Genomic DNA, 22,735 nt, shown 5'->3' with positions numbered 1-22,735 from the left:
AATGAGCTTTAACTGAAGAGTAAAATCAATAATCACATTTTGGAACATTGTGAGAATATGGTTTCTATATATTCAACGATATCTTGTAGCATCCGGTGTGTCGAAGTTTAGCAAGGTGCTAACACTATGTGAAGCACAGGTTATGCAAGACAATAATTATATTAAGAAAAATAACACTACTATGTCCAAACATTCAAACGAGTTTATTCCGCAAGAACTCGCTAGCCCTTTTGCTTACTAGTGGCTCACATCGATTACGTTCAGAATACGTTTAGAAAAATGACAATTAAGGGTGTTATTGTTGTTGCACTCTTTTCTATTACACAAAAGGGGTAGTTGAGGACAGGCTTTATATATATATATATATATATATATATATATATATAAAATAAAAATAAAAAATAAGAAGATTATTCAATATAAAGAAGTTGACGATATTATGTGACGATTTTTTTAAACATACGATTTTAGTCTAAACGTATGTCAAAACGTAAAGTATTTCCTCGAACAAAAATTAGTCAGACAAGAAAAATCCAAAATATCCGCAAAAATCCGCTTAGGAAGCGGATATAAAATTTAAAATTATTTGACAAGCACGGACTTCTTGTCCAAAGCTAAACATACTTTTTGCATTATTGAGATGTACTTTTTTTATTATTGAGATGGATTTTACGGAAACTTTTTGATAGAATAGCGCTGGCTGCTATAGCGCGTGACGATTAATTTTTAAAAAAGATATATAGTTTCAAGATATGAGCTTCACATTTACAATCTATTTATAAAATCTAAAAAAAAATTCATTAAAGTAATCTTTACATTGAAATGCGATACAGCTTCTCACATAAATCTCTCATTCACACCGGACTTTCTTGGGTGCCCAGTGCATCTGTGCATTAACATTAACTTCCTCTTACGTATTTTCCGTTCCATGTGAGAGTTCACATTAGCATACGTTTAGTTATTTCAGATTCAGATTAACTTTGTGCAGGCCCAGGAGTCATGCCGGTTTGAAAAGACAGACCTCTATTTTAAGATTTAACACGTAACAATTTCATACTAGACAATATTAATTATACAAGATTTTTTTAGTGTATTTTTCCGTTATCTCTCGTAATACAGCTCTACTATACAATAAGCCTTCTTTTCATCCCCTTACTCGTCAGTCTTGGCCGCACATAGCTAATCTATATATATCGTCGTGGCAAGAGCAGTAATAAGCAAAAGTAGTCATTGGTTGGTCCCGCTATCGACAACCGACATAGATTGTAAAATGCCTGTCGCGTGAACTGCCTCTTTTGCTACTATTGCAAGTATCTCTCGCGTTTCTCGTACCGTTTCCTCTCCCTAGCGGAGTGTAACAGCTTAACGGAGAACTGAGTACTTGCGTCCGCGGGTGCAATTAGAGCGACAACAATAACGGCTTTCACATCGACCTCGTCGGCGTTGTTGTCCTATCATTGCCAAATACGATCGCCTACGCTTTATAGCTGTCCCGTTTCTTGAATAAGCGGCGGCTAGCTGACGGCCAGTTGAGGGCTCGTCGCCGTTCATTCGTCCCAATCTCTTTCAGTCTGCAATCAAAAGCTCGACAAGTCGTTGACGCCACGGACACGGTGATTGTGCTCCAGTTTGCCGACGTTTTCCGCCGGTATCACCCAAAGTCGCGGATAAAGCTGCTGATATACGGATGTTTATAATAGTACAGTGAGTAGTTTTCGTACAAGCATTGGCGGTGTTAGCTGCAGACACTTAGTCGGAATCGGAGCGCCCCTGATCGCGGCACGCTGCCTGATTGACTGACTGGCCATTTGTGATTGGCGTGTGAAACATACAGGAGAGACTTGATTGTGAGTGGAGCTGTGTGCTACTGCGGCCGTCACCGACAATCGCCGAGTCCCAATGACGGGGTCAGGTCAATCGATTGCGCAATCATTGCAACTGCCGTCGGCGACAGTGCCCCTGTTCGGCCATTCACCAACCGAAAAGCACAAAGAGGAGTCGGAGCTAACTAGAAACAAAGGAACAAGGAGAATACCTATACGCAAAACAAGGGCAGCCGCGATAACAGCTGCAGCGTTACGTTCGACGAATGTGCCATCAAGCGGCGTTCGAACAGATTTATCGCCATCATCGTACGGAAAGATGACTTTAATCCTTGCATACGTCCTTGTGATGCTTTCCCGAGCTCAATCGCACTCAGTTTTGCTTGATGGAGACGACTGGAAAGTAACGAACGCTAATAGATGTGAGTTTCGTATGGACAAGCACAAACAGACACACGAAAAGGCTTATGCACAAACCCGTTGGGCACTTTTCATTCGCGTCATAGTGGTTGAGAACTCCTGCCGTAACGAGTAAGGGGGAACAAAGTTGTAAATAAACAAGGTTACACTTGTTCATTATTAAATAGATGACAGCAAGATGTATTTTTATAGCTCAGCGATTAGATTTGTGCATACCTAAAAGTAAACTTTTGAGCCCAAAAACATGTCGATTTTTCAATTGGCTATCCTATCATGTGCGACTAGAACATCATGAAAATAACATTCTAACCGCTGTGAAAAGCTAGACTGTAATTGCCCTAATATATTGTAGTGTTACATAAAGTCCAATGATAATTCTCGGCTGTACAAAGGCTGGGTAGAGCTGAACCAAGGATGCACGGTTTTTCGCGCTGAAATCACAAGCCCTAACTAGTATCCTTGTTTACTAATGACCAAAAAAAGAAAAGTACAATCACATAGGGTACAATCAAAGTGGTAGTTCGAACACTTTAATTATCCTCAGCTAGAAATTTAAAAGTACCTACTGATCCGTATTGCTCTCAGTTTTGTCCAAAAATTAGGATTTACCACTATTGGTGAAGATAACCGTTTTTAGTACTATAAGGATAGTATCGATAGGTTATTATTTATATTATATATTACATTAATTAAAACTCAATTGATCGAGTGAGAAACATTGAGAATTAATAGATAATGATGTCGGCGGAATGAAGTCCACCCCTCGGTACTCAATCCCACGCTGATCGGTTAACTAGTCACTGTTCCACTGTGCCTAATTGTACGTACACAGTAGTACTCGAACCCTGTTGAGAAAACAGAGGAAGTAAGCACGAAGTCGCACCCAATCTGGCATGCGTTCAATCGACGGCTCCTCAAAGTCACTCGGTTTTGCTATATCTGCTGTTTATATGCATCATCATTCTCTTTCGTCGTTGTACAACGCATCACCACCTTGTTTACGACTCATGCTATTTATCACTGGAATTTGCAAACGTATTATACAATTGGTGATAATAGAAAAGTCCTATTTCAAATGTAAACAGATTCGGTTATCGAGAAAAAAAAATAAGAAAGACTAAGTAGCAAGCCGGCCGAAATTCGGTGCAGTATATCGGGTATGTGTCGTAATTAACGGTAAGCGGCAGATCCGCAAATCACCATCGAACACTCATGGGGCAGAACTCAGCGCCAAAAAACAAAAAAAAAAATGCTAACTGTAAAATGACACAGCGATCGAAACTATGCGGCTGATGTGTCAATGTATAATGCATAAGTAGATCATGCTCGTTGCCATGTGTGTTTGTTTCTGTGAAAAATAGGCAAACGTATCAAATACCCCACCGCAATCAATCGTTATTTTATAGACTTAATCTCTCATATTAAATGGTTTCTGCTATAAAAGCTTATTAAGAATTCTATTACACCGATGGTTCTGGCAACGGGAGCCCTGCAGTCTTAAATAGACACAGAACTTCACCGCAACTATAAAGTTTAACACGGATCCCACATAAGTGCTTGCCTTTAAAATCATATTCATATATGTGTATATATATATTTTTGGAACTGCCTGTCCTTGATCTTGCCGGGTCGACTAAACGAAGCTCCCCTTTCGAACAAAATGAAAGCGAATCAATGCGTCACTGTATGTACGTTCATAGATTTGAATAAAACTTTGTTGTGTGTGACTAAATAACAATCAGCAAATACGTGAAGATAGTTATTCTAACGATATAACCGTCCCTGAATTGAGGTAGCATACCAAAAGTGTATTTAGAAGGTTCTTATTGCATTTCTCTGGACTCTTGCGTGAAAAAGAACACCTGACAGAAATTCTTCTTAAACATTTCCTCTGAAATCGGGCAAATTGACGTTTGGGCTGGGTACGTGAATAACGTTGATGAAGTGAGTTCAACTTATGCAGTTGCGTAAGTTTCGCAAGGTAAAGCTGCTCCTTCGAAACGGCCAGACTTTGAATCAATATGAAATCGTGCCAGTATTTCTATTGTAACTTATACTTTAAAGTCTCTGTCTTTGTGATTCTTTGACATTGAAAGTGACATTAGTAATAAGGCAACTAGTTTTTTATAAATCATATATATTTTTTCTAACATATTCGCCTAACTGCTATTATAGTACATGTTTCTATCAGACAACGTATCTTTCCAAATCGACAAAGATAACTTCTCTGTCGCCCTAATTGAATTCACTGACGCATCCGTTCGTAGCTGCCACAAACAATTAATTGATCGTTAATGATTCCGATACGTATGTACAGTAATACTAAAATTGCGCTGAACATCGCCAACGTACTTTAACCTTTGAATAACAAGGTCTTTCCTACCGATGTTCTCAGTGCCTAAAAACCTTTCAGTTAAAGATTTCATATAACGATTATCAATATTAGCCTTGTCGATGACTAGGACAATACATTTTAACTTATAGTTTACTGTAATCAAGCGCCTAAATTATGTTGCGGATATCCCACAGTGAACCTTCTGGGTAACACAAAGAGTGGCTTAATTTCGTAATCGAATTTAGCAAATCCTAAATTGTACAACGAAACTGACTGTGTTAATTGATCACTAAGTTTTAATAATGCTTAAGCGTACGTTGTGTATGAACACGCTATAAAGCACATCTTTTTCGACGTCATGCACCCTGAAACCGTTGTGCGTTTTTGATGCACCCAAAAAAATGTCTTAGGCTTGTTCCGAGGTAAGGTAAATACTGGATATTTCTAAACAAGACGAGTGCTATTTTTACCCAATCAAAGGACGATTTCATTCAAAGGGTTAGAACCATTTGACAGCTTGGTTAGTGTTAGCACTTCAAAAGGTTCGCTTGAAAATGTGCGCGCTATATATATAAACACATGGGAGAGAAAGGTCTTTGGGCTTTCTTAGAAGGCATAACATTGTCATGGGCTTAGAAAAAATGCTATACTTAAATTTTCTAATATTTTGTTTGTTTGGGTATTGTAGAGCTGGTCCACCGAACAAGATTTTCTAAAAGAGCCAATAACAACTTATCAGTATAGAAGTTAGGCGTATAATATATCCAGAAGAGGAAAACCTGCTTCGCGCGCAATTTTAGATGCGAGAGTCTTGGAGACAGGAATGTCGGTTTAAATTTTAAAAAAATGGCTGTAGCAAAAAAAAGTAGTCGTTTGAGCTCAGTAATAACTAATCGTGATGAAAGGTGTATAATAATAGTTTATTACTTTATAATAAATTCAGTCACATAGCGAGATATTATTCAAGCTAGAACATCAAATTATATAGATCAAACTTATAGAAGTTCTGCTTCCATGGGTCGGTAGAGCTTGAGATCGCCTCATAGTTATTCATTTGCTAATACCTTACGATCTAACATACTCACCGGTAGTTATCAACTTATTATCCACTTATTATAACTACTCATAAGCGTATTTCAAGAAACCTTCATCGATAACAATTTTTCGTTGTAGGTGGGTGTAGAGCAGAAGTTCGTATCGTGGACATCCATGGCTCCATTTAAACCACTAAACTATAAACGTTTTATCATAATATGATCTATCACAATCCTTTGCATGCTATTAACGAATTATCGCGTCGCTGATTGCACGTGAAGAAACAATATCAAAGACTATTCTTGCAAAAATTACTTAATAAAAAATAGTGTGTTTTAGGCTCGTTATCGATTCACTACCGCTTTGTGCGTCTGATCATAAACTAGTACAACAAAAAATCAAAGATCCATATAGGTACCTAGCTAATGGATACCACGGTAATGCTATGGAGTTCATTGATTGTAGACTCAGTTATTGTGCGACAGTGAAAGCAGATAGCTGGCGTTCGTTTTCTGCGTTTGGTCAAAAGCAAAATTTATTTCTATCTCGGTCGCGCCTTCGCCGGGAGCCATCCGATAGCTAAGCGACACAGGGGCTATTGAAATTACCACACCACCCTGCGAAAATTACCAAAAAGTACACCTATCTACAATTGATCGCTGCACAGTTGACTTTGACAGCGTTTTATCTGTATGTTAAAAATGTATACAATATTTTCTAGGAGATGAACAAAAGTCCACAAAAAAAAACCGTTTCTTTGCGATACTAACCATTCGCATTACTGCAAGCACTTCACGCGTTTATGTTGTATTTTACCACAGTACGAGGTGATGTACTCACGACCCCAGTCAACTCCCGTTGGCTCATCAATAACGATCAACAGCAATAGCAGGCATAGCATAAATCTCTGCTCTAATCAGTTGGCGATTAAAGTAATTATTAGACTTGCTACAAATAAAAAAAGCATAATTGCAGAAAAGAATAACAGAGCAATTGATAGTGTCATGCTTCATGTGGGCTCATAGATGCAGCTTAAAAATACGATCAAAGTGCACACTGAGATGAGCGATTGTTTCATCCTCAAGAGATAAACAGACACCCAAAGGCTACCTGCCTTGATAACAGGACCGTTTCCGGGACCGCGCTCTTTTCGAATCTACGTTTTAATTATGGATGAACATGGCAGGCGTTTGTTTTCGACATGCGACATGCCAGTCTGGTGTCCCATGCTACTGAAGTGTCTATTAAATGTTTATTTTTATTTAAAATTCTTCTCTAGAGTAATGGCAGTAGAGTTCCTTGACGTTTCTATTGACTGTATATCTTATAAGTCAATTCCAAATTATTGGGTTCGACAGATGTTTTGTATATCAGCGGCGACACCGTTTTGTATCAAACCCAGATTAGAGACGTATGTTAAGTTGATCAAGGCGTATGCGCGGTTGGTGTATATATACAGTTGGTGCCGGCTAAGCGTTTGCTTTCCCAATGATAATCTTTCGCAAATATCGAGTCCTCGTTTTATTATTTGCATAATGATTCGCTTGCACCGTTCGAACAGTATAATGTATTTTTCCCATAGACAAAGGCGTAGTAGTGCAGTTCTTGATTGAGCGTTCGATTTGTTTTGCCTCACATTTGAATTCTCTGGATCGGTTGTTCGGTTAGAGATTATAGCTAACAGAACAGGTTTAGTTACTGAGCAGTTTCTCTGTATCCAACTAAGCTACATTATTACTAGAAGTGCTAAAAGGCGAGGTTAGATGGGAATTACTAGCTGTTGATTGCCAAGTAAAAGTCACTCTAATGACAAAAATCAACCTAAATAGCGTAAGACGGTTCCATCCTTAGGGCGAAATATTTCGGGGGCGATTAGGTGTTCGATGAGGCAATTAGTGTTATCAATAATTACTATTGTTTTTATATACCAGACAAAAACGTTTCATTGCTGGCTTTAATTACCTCTTCCTCTTAACATTGACATATTAAACACTCCAACAGTTTCCTTTACCCACGGTCGTTATTATGGTGCATTATAATATCGTCAGAAACGAGTGTCTAAGACGAGTTACACTACGAACGAGCAGGGGAGCATGGCGTACGATAAATAAACTAGGAAATTTTACTACGAGCAGACTATGGTTAAACAGGCTCAAAAACACTAGCGTTTATTGTATCTAAATTAAGCTCCGGTCCTAGTAGAGAGGAACGCCAGTTGTTCCAAATTTAGTTTCCGTTTATCTGACAAAGGTAATAAAACAGCAATCTATGAGAGAGACTGCCTTAATAGAACCTCATTTAATAATGCACCACAGAGTTTCTAACATTTTACTCATTCGTTCGAGAAACTGTCACCATTTTTTAGACGTTATCTGCTCTAGCCTTTTTGTTTCGGGTTTTACGTCCGGTATTGCCGTTAACCACTTCATCGAACAAACGGCCGGCTCCCGCCCTGCTGTTCTAACCTACGATACTTCGTTTACGCTTCTACGTGTTGTTTTCTATGAACGTTGTGCAGTTAATTGGTAAAAAGCAATGCCAAGGAGCAGCAAATGAGAAAGCGAAAACAAAGCGCTGTTGCCATGGCTTCGTTTGTAGATACCCATCAAAACAGAAAAGACGTTAACTGCAACGTGAACCGTTTCGTGACAGTGGATAAAATGTATCTCCGCTCCAGAAACATCTTCCTCTCTTTCTGTGTAGTAGAGAATAAATGCAATATATTATGTTTGAGATAGAGATAATGACCGGTTTATCTTTTGGTTCAAAATACGCCACCTTACTTTCGGATTTAGATGAATTTAATTATGAGACAGCGACTTTGAAAGAAGCTTAGCCTGTAATTTTTTAAGAAAAATAAAAAAAATCGCAAAATTGGGTAGCCTGTCTCGATCTATTATGTAATTTCAAGTGCGGTTTCATGAAGTTTTTTTTATAATAGATATGTTTTATTTAGTTTTACTTTATCCGACACCCTTTGGGTGAAACCTCCACACAAATCTTTCACAAATAACTATATGGCGTGACATAATCGCCGTACAGAACAAACTATGGATCTGTGCAGCGCGATTTTCGTTCGTATTCGGGGAGAAATTGTACATAAACTTCGGTTTCTCTTCATTCGAGGTTTAATTGCTCCATAAATACATAGTGATATTTTAGAGAAAAAGTAGATCCGGACTGAGCAAAGCAGCTTCGTATGCCTACGCTATCACATGGAATATTACTCTCCTCAATCAAGTACCTGTTCAACGCATTTTCCAGGGCGCTCGGTCATTCTGAGTCGCTGTGCCTACTGAAACTGGACATCAAATTCTTGTTGCTAAAGGTAAACGAACTATTTGATTTTCAGCAATTTCGATTTCAGCACGAGTTCCTGGTGGTATCTATAGCGACCTGCACAGAGCCGGAATAATATCGGAACCATACTATCGTTTCAATGACATGCTTCAGAGATGGGTGTGCTACGATGATTGGACGTGGACCTCTAAATTTACAGGTGAAAACGTACTTTTATTTACTATATGCATGCTCATTTATATTAAATAATATTGCCTGGAGTATCTCGCCCATTAACAAGTAAGTTTAAAGGGGAGCTCTCGTCTTTCACTATCCTTGGTCAGTCGATATATCGAAGGCTTAGCCTGTAAATGTGATACATAGGGTATTGCCAGCAACGCCACTTCACTTTGGCTTTTATGACACAGATAATACGACTGGTTCATGCTGGCCCCCTTCAGCACATATCGAATTAGACATTCACAAAAATTACACGAATTTGATCGCAACGTTAGACGGCACAACTTTATTAATTTGCTGGAACGCTGTACGAAAATGTGATGCTTTTTACAGTCCCTGTGGCTGTCTTGGCCTCGCCTAATTTGAATCTGGTCTTTCACGGCATCGATACTGCAGCCAACATATCTCTGAATGGACGTAAAATTCTCACAACCGATAACATGTTCTTAAGGTACGTGGTCGACGTGCGAGGCGTGCTCAACGAAGGTGATAACAACAATCTGACCGTCGCCATTCAATCACCGATTTTCTACTCGTTGATGAAATTCAGCGAGTTCTACCAAAACAATTACACAGTCTATCCCACTTCACATCCGGCATCCCAAAATGGCGAAGAGCACGCCAACTTCATTCGCAAGATGCAGGTATATTACCTACGATTGCTTTTGGGCTATTTGCATGCTGTTAATTTAAGGATAGGTTCATTTTCTTTTCGAAAAACATACGAGAGTCGCATATTTTGGCTCAGAGCCATTGGTTTTAACAAGATTGATCATGTACTAGTTTATGTAGTTCTGCTAATAGCTGACCGTCATACTCTGCCCAATAGAGCTCGTTCAGCTGGGACTGGGGACCAGCTTTTCCCTCGTCGGGTATCTGGAAGAGCGTCGAATTGGAATACTATGACAAAATTCTACTGCGGGATGTCGTCATCGGAACACAAGAAAATGGTTTGTTGAATTGCATACAGCATCAGCAAAACGTCTAGGAGCTATTTCTGAGATGATACGCTATTACGTTTAGACATGTAGTACATTAAGGCCCGTAGCATAACTGGTCAACTTCAAAATCGTGAATATCGAAAGCTTCAAGCAGCGTAGCTCCATTTCCAAGATCCAGGCCCATTTCCATGGTAAGTCAACTACTGCAATGTATCATGAGTAAATTTGCACACGTCTGATTGCACTAGTATTATCATTATTGCTACTATATTTATTTGCACCTTGTTTTATGGAGCAGACCCAACTCAAGGTGATCGTAAACGATAAATGTGTTTTCTTTAATGGACATTCACATTCGCGAATGGTCGGATTCAATCACCTAGTGACAATTATAAGTTCCTCAAAATAAGCAAGTTAACTATTAAAAAAAAGTATAATCTGTTAGAGTTGTTGTTTATTATATGAATGCGCCAAGTATGTATATACGAATGGTTAAGGTGTTATGTCTGTTTGATTCTTAGTGGCATCCATTATTTGATTAACAGATGGCCATTTTTGAGGTGGCACAAGATTGGAGGGCAACAACGTCTATCTCCGTGACAAGCAATTAGAGTTCCGCAAAATTTTACTATGTGCGTAGCGTAGAGTAACATCACAATGTACTCTATTAGTTCCTCAACCCATAAGATATCGCCACTGAAAACAATTTTTCCTAATGGCTTCATCCAAGCATGCATTCTCTTAACTAGTTACTAGAAGTGGAAACCATATAGGTCAAGTCTACGCAACAAGACGCATGCAAACCGGGGTCGTCGATTTTGTTTCTTTTTTTTTATGAAATCTAGTCAGTCAATCTCATCATTCATCAGAAAGCAATTTAATTTACTATAGTACACGACAGTGTTGAACGCCTAAAACGCATCATTATCTCAGGTCACGAAGGTTAATAAATGAGCCTGAAATGCACGCTAAAAATTCAATTTAACTGTAGTTAGCACGAGATCAGGAACCAAATTATTGTAAACAGAGGAAACGTAACGGAAATGGCGATGTCATTATATGGCTAACTTTCGATCCACATTATTACTGCAATCAATGAATCATGATAGCTTTCGTTTTCTAGTCAATGGTTCTATCAGTTCAATGTTGTATGGCGAATTCAGTCTAAAATACCGGACTAGTGTTATTACGGTAGCGTTCGCGCCTGTTGTCTCAGTATTACGTTACTGCACCCCCTGTGCCTAACGTGAGTGAGTGGGCAGGAAGCTGAAGAATCGTATGGGGCTTTGTCAGAATTCCGGCTGGTGGTAAATTTTGACTGTAGCTTTGTGCTATTTGCTACCTCGCTCTCAAATTCGTTTCTATAGAAAGTGGGCAGGCAAGTACAATTCCCACCCACCCGTCAGCAAAAGATATAAAATGCCTTTGAAATCATTTTGGCATGAACACTAAATTCAGTTCTATCTTTTGTGTGTCGATGTGCCATCAGAAGATATTTTTAAACATGTTGGTATACAATAATTCTAATAAGATAATTTTGCAATGTAACCGTCAATAGCTTTTGTAGGACGTACCTGAGATGAATTGTTAAGCACACATTCGATATGAAGTGACTGTTCGCAGCTTCATGTAGAAGTACATATTAATCTGGTATTATATTATCTTCATTTATATTGTGATTTCTGTGCAAATTCTTGCATATACCTTATAGGTGACCAATGGAATGTGACGTTAGTTATATATGTGGAAGGCAATCAGGTTCCACCACAGGTTAGCGTAAAGGTCGACCTGGAAACAGTCGGACAAATCTTCAACAGAAACATGCCTGTCGAAGATGGTATGATTCCCTATAGGACAAATTGCATGGCAGTTTTTCTTTACAGTTCGATATACTCGACTTTAATGCAGATAACCCGAGCAGTAAATTCTCAATTAGTTATGCATCTGTGTATTTATTTAGAATGTTATGCTGAAGCTATCAATTGCACATAAGCCTATGTACTGAACTTAGGCAGGGTAACTATATCGAACATTGCCGTCGACGAAAGGAAGGTTCATCGTTGGTGGCCTAACGGATATGGCGATCAAGTTCTCTATCAGCTACATGTCGACGTCGAAGGATCTTCGAAGAACGTTAGAATCGGGTTCCGAACTATTGAACTTGTGCAGAACACCATGCCGGGAATTATTGGCTTGAACTTCTTTTTTAAGTAAGTTTATCTTGGAAAGGTAAGTAACATACTCGTCGTTTCGGAACTAAAATCTACTCTATTTTTACTCAGTTACTTACAACGTTGGTTATGTGATTTAATGTATTTTTAACGATCCCATTTTCAAAGAGGTTTCTAGAAGCTATATAGCTTAACTCGTGAAATATGTCCGTATTAAAGTAGTTTCACCATCAACATACTTTAGACGACATATCTGATTAATTCGAAAAGGTTGAAGTACAAAAAACAGGCATATTATATAGTTGTAGGCCAAGAATTGATGAGAATCGTCAATTTTACCGTATTGCATTGTTTATATAGTAAGGAAAGCTGTTAGAGAAGTTACTTATGAGATGGTCGTTATATCTAAGATATAGCTATAGAAGATTAATCTTTTGAACGAAATTTTTCTACAGTTGTTAAAAAAGGTAGTAGACTGACATTTATTCAGATGCAAAGAGCGATAATCAGAAACTGTAAATTATACCAAAATAATACGATTAATAATTCGCCTTCTTGTAAATGCTATGATCGATTTGTAGACATGGCTTGCCTATGTATCATTGTTTTTACTCCGTTAAATACACTCCAGATAATATAATGTCTTACAACTACAATTGAGGTCTCTACGAGACAAACATACATACTTGAAACGTTATCCTAGAATGCTTGACCTTTCCAAGCAATTAAGATCTGAGCTAAGTTTAATAGTAGAATTTTTTAGCTGCTTTAGCAATTAATCCGGACTGTGACGTTATCATTATAAAATCATAACATAAATTTAGGCAACTGTTACTTGCGTACTATTTTACATTTGAGTCACTGTTAACCAACATAATCAATTTCTCTGGCCTTGGTTGTGAAGCTACTTTTCGCAGAGCTGTGTTCAATCTTGTTTTTTAAACTTTTTGTTAACCTATGTTTGTTTCGCAGAGTGAACGGATGGCCAATTTATGCAAAAGGCTCAAACCTGATTCCATTAGACGTACTACTCGAACGTGTAACGTCAGCAAAAATTCGCTCATTGATGCTTTCGTCGAAGGAAGCCAACATGAATATGTTACGTATATGGGGCGGGGGCATCTACGAACTGGACGAAGTCTACGAGGCCGCTGACGAGTACGGAATATTGATCTGGCAGGTACCGAGATATAGCACCTCGCATGAAATTAGTATGATACCTAATCTGACATCATATCGTTTACAAGAAAGTTATATACGGCCATTAGTTAGCCACTCTTTTACTAGCTTTGTACGCTTTGAGCAGCCTTTTCAAAAGTTCTACAAAGTAACTATTCAATCAAATACAGTTCGACCGCTGAGCTGCCCCTGTAGCAGACCTCATGGTGTCGATTGATTCACGACGTGATTATTCTATTTAACAGGATCTCATGTTTGCGTGCGCGCTGTACCCATCGAACAAGGAATTTCTGGATTCCGTCTCGGAGGAGGTCCGCCAAAACATACGTCGCCTACAACACCATCCTTCTCTGGCTCTGTGGGCTGGCAATAACGAAAATGAAATGGCCATTGCCAGCTTTTGGTGGCCTCAAACGGTAAGACTAACGCGCAAGATGTGCCTCGGCCAATTGTTGCAGCACAAGTATTTAAAAGTAAACGGGGAAGAAGATCATATACATTTTTGTATGTATGCAAAATATGAATCAGATTTATGGACTGTTTATGTAATAGTTGAATGCGGCTAGCATGAGAATTCTGCACTAATTATCCACACCTGTCAATGTTATGACAGATGTTTCACCTCACACGCTACAAGGATGACTACCGTACGCTTTACGTCCATACAATTAAACCCATCGTCGAGGAAACAGATCCATTCAGGAGCTATCTCGTTTCTAGTCCTACGAATGGACTGCAAAGCGAAAAGGAGGATTACCTCTCGAGCTCTCCAGGAAGCAACCTCTATGGCGATGGTACCGCGCCATAAAAGACTTTTCGCCGTTTTTACAATATGCTACTTTTCTGTGGTCCTTTATCACTGAATTGGTTGTCGATCACTAGTGGTGCACTATTCCAGTAAAACAGTTTTTAAAAAATGTTTAAAAAAGTAAAAAGTTTTTAAAAAAATATTAATCCTATGGCAAACTTATAAAAATTTAACCATTTGAATGTAGCTGTGTTTGTTTATGTTAGCTTTTAGTACGCATTTTTTTATTGTACGTATTATATACGTGTTATAAATGTTGTTTTTAAATGTGTTTAAATGTTGTTAGAAATAACAATGTTAAAAATTGACGAATTCCCCATCATGGAATTACATAATTTTTTGTCAACTGTACTAATATGTACACTAAAATGTAACAACAAAATATAAACAAAATTACTGTATTGCCTCTTCGTTTCTCTTCTTCTAACTGACACTACTAATCGATATTGTTATGTTTCAGTCCACTTCTACAACTACTTGATGGACAGCTGGAAGCCAAATAATTTTCCGACTTCGAGATTCGTGTCCGAGTTTGGTTTCCAAAGCTTCCCATCCCTACGTACCTGGTCACAGGCAACGGACAACCTTAACGACCTTGTATTTCCTCTATCTGAACTGGCCAATCACCGGCAGCATAGTTCGGTTGGTAAGTTCGCCCGCCTTAATCCTTTAAAGTGCCCCCTTGGCTGTTCACTACCCAAAATCTCTCTCCATTCACAGGCACCCTAAATTGCACATATCCTGGCAATATGCGTCTTTAAGTCATTCGAGCCGTGTCAAAAACAACCCTCTGAGTGCCTTCCCTTCGCTTTTCCGCTTTCGCTCCGTCCCGTCTTACGTTTCGATCGATTTCCACAGTTCTTGTCATTCCAGGTAACGCGAATATCGAGAGAAAGGTCTACACCAAGTTCAATGGGCCCAAAGTCAGTCTCGGCCCTCAAGAACAGTTTCGTATCTTTTGCTACCTGACACAAATCCATCAGGCCGTCTCAGTCAAAACGGCGGTCGAAAAGTTCCGTCGCGACCGAAGTCAGATCGACAGCAGCAGCGGAGAGGGACACAACATGGGCGCCCTCTATTGGCAACTGAATGACATCTGGCAAGCACCGACATGGGCTTCAATAGGTAGGTTTCAAAAGAGAAGCGATATGTGATTAGCTCGATTTTAATTCCCACATTTTAGCAAGAAATATAATTTTCTTCGTTTACTAACTGCGCACAGATAGCACAATGTGTGTTCAGTTCAATAGGCTAAAACCTCATTGTAAACCAAAATAAAATCATGAATCATGTATTACTTTCTGAATCCTAAACAAACGTGCAGAGTACGATGGCACCTGGAAGATGTTGCACAACTATGCCAAGAACTTCTTCTCCTCGCTTCTGATTACGGCGCATCACGAACACTCACTATGGCCGTATAGAAATGATATCAGTGTCTGGATAATCAGTGAGTTTGAAACTCCGATTCCAGTTAATATCACGCTAGTGCTGTACAGCTTCGACTCATTCGTACCTGTCAGGTAAGAACAAAATAACACACCTAGGTTAGTTGGAAGGAAGTTCCCTAGGGTAAAGAAAAAACTCGTTAGTTGAACTTGCTGAATCTTCTTCCCTTCCGCGTACTTTATATTTTATAGATTTATTATTTAGAGCTTCCTAAAATACCACGCGTCTTTGCTGCCAAGAGTTCCATTATATACTTTTATATTGCGTTCTTATTCCATACCCGTATTTAAATATGTCTATCTCTATTATTCACATGTCCCTTCCGATCGTAGCTAAATCGAAATTCCTGCTTGATACGATTAACGAAATATTATACTGTACTGGTGGGCGTCACTACCGATAACTACTATATCTGCCGCAGAACAGCAAATTGTTTACATCACAAAAACTGTCGTCCCTATTTCAGGTCCTTGTCACTCAAAAAAGATCTCTGCTCGGACTGTTCGATGGAAGCGGTTTCGATAAAAGTTGATGATCTCTTTAATGAGCCATGTACATTTGTAACATGTTTCCTTATCGTGTTGATGAGAGATTCAAAAGATGAGCTCTTATCGGATAACTGGCTGATCCTTGAAGTGCCAAAAAAGATTACTTCGATTGTCGACGCTGACGTTCGAATCAACAAGGTGCTAGGGCCAAACAGGACTGACGATGGTCGATACGAATTCAGTGTTGAAGTCCGAGGCAATGCACCAGCGCCATTTACGTGGCTTGAAGCCGGAGACGTTAAGGTAAATTATTTCTTCTACCTATTAGAAGTTATTCGTTGAATTCTTTGTGCAATGAAATATTAATTTGTAAACATTAGAAATATATACTAATTTGCGATCTCATGTGGCATAACTAATATTATGTACAGCAAGGCACACATATATCCTCATATTTCTTAGCAACTTTAGAGTTTGGTATATCCTTTCCCAAGTATGCATAAGTATAAGTGAGTAATTCGTTATTTGTCTTTTGCATTGCTATATATCGCTACATTACGCTAATAGATCAATAGCAATTCAAAATGGCCAGTCTGAAAAATCTTAAAACTTTTAATTATGGTAACTGTGAGGGGCTGTGGTTTGTGTTAATTATAGAAAACTGAACTAACTTATCAAAGTCAGTTAACAAGGATGAATTTTACGAACGTTCCAGGGCCACTTTAGTGACAATGGCTTCTTCCTTTATGAACCTAAGAAGACAGTAAGCTTCATCACCGTCAGTTCTAACGTGACGGCTGCCCAACTTGCCAAGAAGATCTTCGTTGTCCAATATAGTCATGCTGTAGATCTGCCTAAAGCCGAAGCCTGAAATAACCTTTGCTCGAAATAACCAAACGAGCTTTTTACTCATAGTCTCAATCCGTGATAAATCTGTATAGGTTTTATCAAAGTATATATACATACAAACTTATTTATATATAATAGTAAACTTTATAAATGTAAGACAAATAGAGAAGATGTAATATATGTGGGGTTGTTAGGCAATATTAAGATATAGATAATAGATATACTTACGTTGGTGTGAAGTACACCCCTTTCGTGGCGAAGTCATGCGCCGTTCAAATTAATTGCTTGTTGCTAACAATTTTCGGCTGAAGCGCTACTGAAGTACATGAGTACATCTTGAATGTAGAATTTATTTGTGCACGCTATTTATTAATTCAGTACAATAACTTTATACTATGAACTCAAACAATGAATGAAACGTCCGAAAATGAATAAATTTGAATCGTTCAAAAGAAACAAGGGCATGCCTTCTGATGCGGATGCACCCGACCGTCACAATAGCAATAGGATGAAAGGCGTCTCTAAAAAGGAAAACGAGAAGAAGACCTTAGTGAAAAATATAGCCATACACTAAAGGAAAATGGATGTGAAATTCTTTTGAATTTTGAAACTTTAACTTTTGATAATAGCCATTCTAGCGTTAATATTATGTACGTTTCTATAGTGTTCTTTTACAACCTAAAATTGATAGGGATTAATAATATGATTAGAACTATTTCATAAATTCACTCATTCATAAAATGTACACAGTAACCTATAGTGCACGCGGGTAAATATAACTTAAATAGGAAATAAATACCTCCGCTTAATTTTACTTATGGCCTAGTTAACAACTAGTAAGGCCAAAATGTATACATGTGATTATAATACTTTGCCTACAATTGTACAAAGTAACTATCTACAAAGCTTCTAAATTCTTCACCTAGGGCTTCAAGATCAACTATACAAATTATTCTCTAAATAAGTATGACAACAAATGATTGTCTACAACATACTATTGTTTATTTAACTTCTTATATGCTTTCGAAGGCTATACAAATATATTTCGTACCGTGACGAACAAAACTTACTATACTGATAGGGCCGCGGGCCAGTTAGATGCAGCCCTCGTGTCTCTATATTGAGTTTGAACCTTCATCTGCCCTTGACCAGCCATTGCACAAAAGTATAATCCTGACAAACCATACACAAGCAGCCATTTGGTATTTATACATTTGCAAGAATTATTATTATTGTAATTGTTATCATGTACTATTCACAATGGCAACATTTTATAAGGGGTCCCTCGAATACATTTGTATCTTCATGTTTGACCCTTTTGGTCTATCTTCAAACTGTTTGTTCTGTCGACAATATCTATCGCTGAGCTTTTTTCTTATTAGGGCTAGAACCTCTGAGTCAAGTACGGCTCTGAAGATGTCATTCGTTGAAAAATCTACTCGCGTTTTAGAAGTGGATTCATCTGAAAACATAATCATAGCACAAATGAAGCGAACATGTACTTTTACGGTGATTTATGTTTGAATACAGCGTAAGAGCGTAGCAACAAGCACACCGAAAACCAGCAAAAATTAAAATTAGTCATTATTTCGTTTTTGAGAGATACCCTTTCGTCGTAGAACGATGTGATACAGCTGAATACGCAAATTAGAGCGCACTTTCTTAGGTGAAGTCAAAAGTATGAAAATAAACGTATAGGTTAAAGATATAAAAAGAAAAATAATACGTTCAAACTTACAGGAAAAGACGGAAATAATGATAATATTGTTCGACAATGCAGTATTACGACAACCGTATAGAACGGCTTTGCTTACTTCAAAAGAAGCAAATTTATTGTACAATTTCTAACTGGTGGTACTCGGTGGCTAGCCATATACGATGCAACTAATAAGCTATTTTAAAGGACCTTCATGTACTTCAGTATATGCCGTTAGCGCCGATACCACAAGGAAGCCGGATTTTCCAAACAATGGTCAACATTTATTTCAATTCCGCTAGTGGCCCTATCACGAAGAGAGCCAGCTGAATCCTTTATTTATTCAATCATTTTTCCCACTTCCAGCCCGACAAAACCTAGGCCTTTTTTTCCTGGAATTCCTTATATTACTTACACCTGTGCCACTCGACAATGGAGAGTAGGGCCTAATATTCGCAGCGAAATGGTTCGCTTATAACCAGTACTTCCTGTTGACCGACAGGCAAAATATTCTAATATAACACATGTCCGTGCTACCTGTTTATGACAATAAAATCCATCATTCATTGTCTGTATTAAACGTCGGCCTATAGCCGAACTCAAGCTGTGAGACAAACCTATATAAATTAGAATAGAAATAGAAATATATCTATAAAATCTATAAACTTGTAGTGCGACTTACGTTTGGGTGTAGCCTTGATGAACTCTTCTAACGAGCAGCGCTCGACTGGAGATATTAGGTACCTTCTAACAATCTCTTCATCGTTTGGTTCGCTAATTGACGGTGTGGAATCGGCTTCATCTAACGAGTCGTGCCGTATAGGCTCTTCGGACGGCTGAGTGCAACTATGCTCGGCTGTGTCCGAATCGCAATTCATCTTCTCAAGAGACCTTTTAATAGCCTCAAAAATGACCTGTAAAGGATAGCAGAAACAATTAACATCCGTTTTACGCTTCTGTAACGAAGATACAGTGATATGATGTATGTAGAACCCAACAGCTACGTTTATATATACGGATAAGCATCGCTTCACGAAAAGCAGTCTTCAAACTTGGTATAATAAAAGTATTGCATAATGTCATGCGTCCGCCTCATGTGCTCGTGCCTTTCGTTTTATTGTCTTATAGCTACATACGTAAAATCGGGACCTCAATGGAGGTTGGCCTTCGAACTTACTTGCACATTGCTGTGCGTGAAGAAGCTAATAAGCTAAACTCTTTCCTTGTATAATAATTCTTTGTAAAAAGCTCCTCTTAGGTAATGCTACCTTTACGTTACGCGTCTTAAAACAGCAGCGTTGAAAAATATGAAATACATAATTTTTACCAAACAATCATTTTTCGGAATGGAAAAATAAATTATCTTGTTTACCTTGACACTGCGTACCGGTCGAACGCCGTTAAACGCTGGCAACTTCCCTTCAACCAAGTCATGAATACGATCGACTAAAAGGGATGCTATTGCCTCATCTATTTTATCGGCTGCATCTGAATCTAAGTCGAACCATCGATTGACGTTTATATTGCCGTCATCTACACATCGGACAAAGTGCCACCAGTGCTTTGGGATAAGCAGCACCTGAAATTGTCCGACCCGATAGTGGGAGCTTCCAGTAAAATTAGGTGTCACCGGTAGATGCAACTGATAGCAGCTAATGAGAAATTTGCTCCAACTTGAATTTACTTAGTTTCAAATATATTATAGCAATAGAGAGTAATTTAACGCTCGCATAGTTAGCATAACGGTAGAGATAGATTGTGTTTTTACGCGCACCCTTATACTTTACGGCATAAAACAAAAGGCTTAATGCTGAACTTACTTAATCTCGAGAGCTCTAATAGATGCCGAGCGAAGGGAATGTTATAATCTGCACAAAGTGTTAATGAAAACGTTTTTGTCAGAAATATTCAACGTTATGTTTAGGCGGTTTAAAATAACCCAGAAATACGTATACACTTATCAGGAGCTAGACACATTTATATCTAAGCTAATGACATGCAGATAACAGGACAAAGTAGTGCACTAAGATGGTCCTGTCTAAATGCTTACCTCTCCGGGTTTAACAATGACACGATACGGCGTGGCATTCTTAAACAACGGCCATTTTGCAATGTTGATTGGCATTCTGTTAAAGTCAATTGAAGAGAAAACCGTTGATTCTTCGAAAGGGAGACGAGTTTCGTAGAGATATTTACCGTCCGATGGAGGGAACAGAAACCACTCTTTGGCACCTATTAGTTGGCAAGAGAGATTTAAACCTTGAGCCAAAAACCAACAATTCATTCAATCATTCAAATGTTAGAAACTACTACTTATTTTATAGATTTTCAAGTTGACTTACCATTGGGCCGATTCACAGCCCTACGTTACATTTCGTCTCAAAATCTACTACATAACAGAATCAGATTGCGTTCTGCCTTCTAAAACGGGTAACTAGGTGTGATGTATTGTTACAAGTATCGAGCTTTCCTGAAATTCATTGGACTAAATAATCAAAATATATTGATACTTTTCGCATGCTTTTAATGAGAACAACAAAAACTTTGGCCGAATCGCGTTTTGCCACCATCTGGAAAAAATATTAAATTATTCAATACAAGGTGACTTTATTATAAGATAAGCTTCTTTCGCAAAGCATATTCACAGATTCGCAGAGAGAGCAATTAAAAAAGGTTAGTGCTACAGCGGAACTGCTATAGGACATGCGTACTAGTATTTAGCCTACCATAGCTATCGCGATGGCACGGTGTAAATGCTCCTTTGCTACCCATCCAAATAGTCGTGTGCGTGCAATCCTTGTCACCACTCTCGAAAAAAGACCAGTCAAGACAATCTTTTCGTTTCATTGTTCCAGCCGACATCCAGTTGTATGCCGAATAGACCCATCTTTCATGGAGGTCAATGGAAGGTTTATTAAAATAACCTGGAATCAGATCCTATGTTTCGTACTTGATTGCCTATTTAAAGTAAAACTATTAACTACAATTTATATATATATATATATGAATTTCTTTTTCAAGAGAACGTTGTTTTATAAATTGTGTGCGCCGTACACCTATTGATACACTTTTTTTTTTAATTCATTTTCTGTATTCAAAATCCACTTGTACAGTTTGAAATCTGGAACCGTTAACTCTGATATCGTCACCTAGGGTTTTAGCAAGCAAGTCGTAGTAAACCACCAAAAATATAAACAGTAATTACAAAGATAGGTTCCAGTTTGGAACTATAGCGAAGAAGATAGCCCGCCATATGAATCTTTTATCCGGTGACGGTTCTACTATCGCGAGTCATTGTGTCACATGATTCTGGGAAGGAGTCGAGAGGAGGGGTCGAGTCCTATAAATGATCCCTTATGAAAGGTGAGTAGTAAAAAGTCGCGAGCTTTGATGGGAGCCGACTCATCTAAGAATGCACGGACGTTAGCACTCGGCTTCAATGTATGTGAGAATACATATTTTCTCATCTCCATCAAATTAAAAGAGCGAAAAGAATTGACAAACAGGTACTGCATGATCTGAATGGGCACCAAAAAAAGAGATCTGTAGTAGTGCTTGAGTTTTTTCCAGGGTGCAATTCTAGCACCGGATTGTAGCTTGTAATGGGAAATGGATTCTCCACGATGATCGCAGATGGTCACGTTAGCGAGTAAATCAACTGAATCGGCGAGACATTTCGAGCAAACGGTTGTAAAAGCGTATAATGTCTGAGCGGGAATCTGGGAATACACTACAATTTAATGAGGCAAGCGTTAATTATGACTGAACGGTACTGTGCCTGAAGAAAAAAGTTTATGGAAAACGTCACAGCTAAGCAACCAGAAAGAGCTACACACCGAAGGAATCACGGTGCAAATAATGCAGGAGCTATAATAAGAAGCTTTTTATGACAAATAAATTGGTTACTTTCCAAACGGCTTTTAAAAGGTTACAGATAATATTAGTGCACTATACTATACAAAAAAAGAACAAAGTTAGAGTTCATTATGCTATCTTAAATACCGAACGATTAGATAATATAT

General features: G+C 38.4%; 2 protein-coding genes and 1 long non-coding RNA gene across 10 annotated transcripts in view; 1 reads left to right on the top strand and 2 right to left on the bottom strand.

The window, feature by feature from the left end:
* Nucleotides 1-184: 184 nt before the first annotated feature.
* Nucleotides 185-6,735, bottom strand: LOC147755352 (uncharacterized). The gene is made up of 2 exons (XR_015329185.1): nt 6,384-6,735; nt 185-2,219 (listed from the first exon to the last, which is right to left on the bottom strand). It is a non-coding gene; the product is annotated as an uncharacterized LOC147755352 (long non-coding RNA).
* Nucleotides 1,900-19,808, top strand: beta-Man (beta-mannosidase). Of its 4 annotated transcripts, none has more exons than XM_086991080.1 (14): nt 1,900-2,245; nt 8,966-9,112; nt 9,529-9,776; nt 9,962-10,082; nt 11,785-11,910; nt 12,085-12,283; nt 13,217-13,424; nt 13,669-13,839; nt 14,037-14,217; nt 14,692-14,877; nt 15,090-15,356; nt 15,556-15,754; nt 16,147-16,471; nt 16,884-19,808. In XM_086991080.1, the coding sequence occupies exons 1-14, from the start codon at nt 1,900-1,902 to the stop codon at nt 17,037-17,039; spliced, it is 2,880 nt and encodes a 959-aa protein (XP_086847206.1). In that variant the 3' UTR covers nt 17,040-19,808. The 4 variants fall into 4 exon arrangements, with proteins under 4 accessions (XP_086847206.1, XP_022663335.1, XP_022663334.1 ...); XM_022807600.2 differs by having other exon boundaries at nt 9,466-9,776; nt 15,105-15,356; XM_022807599.2 differs by having other exon boundaries at nt 9,466-9,776.
* The window catches only part of HSPBAP1 (HSPB1 associated protein 1), a 7,167-nt gene continuing 2,426 nt past the window's right edge, over nt 17,995-22,735 (bottom strand). Inside the window, exons 3-7 of one of the 5 annotated variants that reach the window (XM_022807611.2) lie at nt 21,440-21,637; nt 20,764-20,972; nt 20,086-20,292; nt 19,396-19,627; nt 17,995-18,479 (exon numbers count right to left, since the gene is read on the bottom strand). In XM_022807611.2, coding sequence (XP_022663346.1) covers nt 18,289-18,479; nt 19,396-19,627; nt 20,086-20,292; nt 20,764-20,972; nt 21,440-21,637 — 1,037 coding nt within the window. In that variant the 3' untranslated portion in view covers nt 17,995-18,288. The remainder of the gene's footprint in view (nt 18,480-19,395; nt 19,628-20,085; nt 20,293-20,763; nt 20,973-21,439; nt 21,638-22,735) is intronic. The other 4 variants (XM_022807612.2, XM_022807614.2, XM_022807613.2 and 1 more) reach the window with 4 other exon arrangements.

The sequence above is a fragment of the Varroa destructor genome, unplaced genomic scaffold (genome assembly GCF_002443255.2).
Source record: "Varroa destructor unplaced genomic scaffold, Vdes_3.0 BEIS01000005.1, whole genome shotgun sequence".
In the NCBI taxonomy this organism is placed as follows: domain Eukaryota; kingdom Metazoa; phylum Arthropoda; class Arachnida; order Mesostigmata; family Varroidae; genus Varroa; species Varroa destructor.
This window is presented reverse-complemented; position numbering and strand designations above follow the sequence as displayed.